Genomic DNA, 3,423 nt, shown 5'->3' with positions numbered 1-3,423 from the left:
TCACAGTTTTCTCAGCATTTATGTAATATAGTGGAAAATTGAAATTGTTCATCTGAACTTGTTTGCCCCTGTCATCAGAAAGTTTTTGTTCAGCAATAAACCTGAAAATTTCAATTCCGATTTTTGTTTTTTTTCTCTTTAAACTGTTTATACTCAATTTTTAATAGACAGAAATGTTAAATAACTATTGAATACTGAAAGCTGAGGTTGTTCTGGAAAAAAGAGCAAAAATTCAGACTAATTGCACATTTTTTGAGAATTTTACAGCCATAAAATCAGAAAAATACCAGGCGCCCCAGTTACAATTATGGTCTTAAGAGGGTTAAACAGCTCAAAATCAAAACAGTAAGGGACAACTCAGGTGGTAAAAAAAATCAAAATAGGCAATGTTAATAACCCATAACGTGACAGCTAGACACAGAATCATCACAAAAGTATTTCTCCCCTTACAGATTTCTTCATAAAAAATTTAAATATCCCAGTAGTTTTTTGTTGAGTTTTAATAGCCAAACAGGCCTGATGAGGTAGAACCTGCCTGACAGCGTAAAGTTGGCTAAGATCTAAAAAAGCAACACAACATGTACAAAAAAAAAATCTAAGAACAGATGAGAATAAAGTCATCAACATTTATTCGTCTGGAAAAACAATAAATCGGCCCCAATTTCCTAGATTTTGGATGATTGCTGATTGGCCAATAACATGAGAGACCAATATTATCCATGGATCTTATCCACTGCTGCATGATCTGAAACTCAGCCACTTTAGCTCTGCAGTGAGACGGAGCCGCCTGACAGATCCGCCACCAGGTCACATCTACATGTGAAACCTTTCAGGCAAAAAAAAAGATGATATCGGCAAAATCAGCATCACCAGGTGAGTCTTTTAGAGATGGGTGATCGCTCAGAAAGCTGCTATGGATGCACTCCACGTTAAAAAGTTACAAAGATGTATTTACTCCATCAGCCCCACATGCAAAACTCTGCAGGCCTCACTTGGTCATGGTTCACCAAAAAACATCTTGAGCTGAAGACGTTTGGGAAAATAAAGTTTACATCTCAAACTAATAGCGTTTTAAAAAAGAAAATCAAACCTACAGAAAAATACGCATGTGGCGTCTGAATTTGGCGCTTGATTGTGTGTGATCAAATGTTTCAGGGTTTTGATGTTGATCTGGAGGATGAATCAGATCTGCTGCCACAATGGGGATGGGAATTACAATAGGCACTTTGGCCAGAGTTTTGAAATCAGGGAACATTTCTCCTGTTGAAGTGATCAGAAGTCAGGAAGACGGAAAATATTCAGTTATCGCGACTCTTAGTCTGGCCTCGATTTTGCAGCTTTAAGCTCAACAGCACACCAGCAAATCCACTTCCAGATGGTTTTGGGGTGTCCTAGTCAAAGTATGGACTTTAACACAAATGTCCGTTTGTGGTTATTTGACATTAAACAGGACTTCCATCCTGGAAAACTCTCAAATATGGCTGAATTTAAACAATTCTGCCAAAAATCCACCTCAGTGATTTTACAATCTCAAGCAGCTGTTGGGTCACATTATAACAGCAGGAGGTTGGTTTGCATTGCTGTTTCATTAACACATGAAAAAAACAGAAGAAATCTGTAGGAGAGTAAATATTTTCACAGCTGTGTAATTCTATCTAAAACTACAACAAAACACCAAACTATAAAACAGTAGAAGATAAAATGGGACAGTTTCAGCTGTAAACCTCCATCTGAACAGATCAACTGACAGAGAGGAAAACTGCAACCATGACAGTGACTAGAGTTCATCAGATCCCGTGAGGCCTGGGAGGCATGCTGCTGTGAATTCAGATCACTTTTCACCGTTTCGATATCCATTTCTGTCTCCTAGCGTCGTCATCACAATGCAGAAAACTAAAAGGGAGCCTGTCAATAGTTTCAAACGGTTAAAAAATTCATGCCTCTGGCCCTGAACTCCACTGTGTCTAAAAAACAAGGACACACACACGGACTGAGCTGCAGCGGGAGAATCATTCTGAATTTCACAACTTGATGAATGCAAATCCATTGAAATGAAAGAGCTTTTCGAAAATGTGAGGTTTTTGTGAACCTCATATGATATATTGAGGCCTGCATACAGAAAAACAAAAAATCAGCCATTAGAAGAATTTTCCCAACTTTTTCCCCAATCAAGCCTGATGAAGATGTTTAAGATCTCTGATTGGGCTTCTCCAGACCTTGGAGACGGGTTCATGTCCTAATTTGGCGCCATGATTAGTTTTGGGATCTCTTGAGGAGAAAGAAGTAAACATTTCTCATTTTGAGGCTTTATTGTAAAAACGTTAAAAATACCTAAGGTGAGATTTAAAAGCCAAAACCATATTTGAAACTCAGAATCATTTCCCCTCATGCTGCGTAATACCTCCTCATCGTCTTTCTCCTTTTCTTGGTCAAGCTCCTTCTCTGGCTCCCTTTCTTTCTGCCTCTCTTTCACTCTCTTTTTCCTCTTTATCTCCCTCCTCCTCTCCTTTTCCAGTCTCTCCTCCTTCATTGCCTCCTTCTGCATCCCTGACACTAGGTCAAAGATGTCCACATGCCGCTAAGAGTGGAAGAAATTATTAAAAACAAATATGAAAAAAGTGAGCTTTTCAAAACAAACAGGGGGTATAACAGTAATATTCAGTTCCTGAAGGAAGTTTAAAGCAGCAGTGATTCATATTTTGTATAATAATCTGAATAAAACGAAGGTTAAATTTAATATTTCACTTTTCAACAAATTCAAAACATCGGATGTTTACTATGTTAGAATCGTAGCGAACAGAAACCTGATGAAGTATTCACTCCCCTTTACTTTTATATTTATTTCAAATAAATAAACAACAAAAGAAAAACTACTTTCAGTTATTTGGTAGCTAAATATAACAGGTTAAACTGACTGAATACAGAAGCACACCACTTTTACATTTTTATCAAGAAAAACCAATACAACTAACCACTGCTCTGTTTTGGCCAATCACTTGAAATCCCAGTAATATTAAAGTCAGGGGCGGATCTACTGGGGTGGCATGGGGTGGCAGTTGCCACCCCTAAGGAGAGCCTCGCCACCCCTGTTGCCACCCCAGCTAGCGACAATGAATTCAATAAATAGTTATGGCAAATCGGACATTAAGCGCATGAAACTCTTTTTTTTTCCGACAACATTGAATGCAACACAATGTAACCTGACACCCACTGCTAAGTAGCGGGAAGTGCGAGAGAAGGACGGAGCGTGAGGCAGCAGCATTGATGGATAAATATTACTGGACTGGACATTATGTGATTTATTGTAAGTCTCTCATGCGCCATTGCTGTCCATTGAGTCAGGAATATCGGTGGTCAGGAAACTTCTACAATCACGCAAAGAATCAAAACAACGGACGCAATGTTTAGCAGTTTAATTAAACT

The 3,423-nt window shown here is 38.6% G+C and overlaps 1 protein-coding gene across 2 annotated transcripts in view; it reads right to left on the bottom strand.

Annotated features, from left to right (window-relative positions):
- Positions 1 to 3,423, bottom strand: part of mical3a (microtubule associated monooxygenase, calponin and LIM domain containing 3a) — a 98,874-nt gene that overhangs the window by 16,860 nt on the left and 78,591 nt on the right. For both annotated transcript variants that reach the window (XM_016672044.1, XM_016672042.1), the window contains exon 40: positions 2,402 to 2,578. In XM_016672044.1, coding sequence (XP_016527530.1) covers positions 2,402 to 2,578 — 177 coding nt within the window. The remainder of the gene's footprint in view (positions 1 to 2,401; positions 2,579 to 3,423) is intronic.

This window comes from Poecilia formosa, unplaced genomic scaffold (genome assembly GCF_000485575.1).
Source record: "Poecilia formosa unplaced genomic scaffold, Poecilia_formosa-5.1.2 Scaffold55, whole genome shotgun sequence".
NCBI lineage: Eukaryota > Metazoa > Chordata > Actinopteri > Cyprinodontiformes > Poeciliidae > Poecilia > Poecilia formosa.
This window is presented reverse-complemented; position numbering and strand designations above follow the sequence as displayed.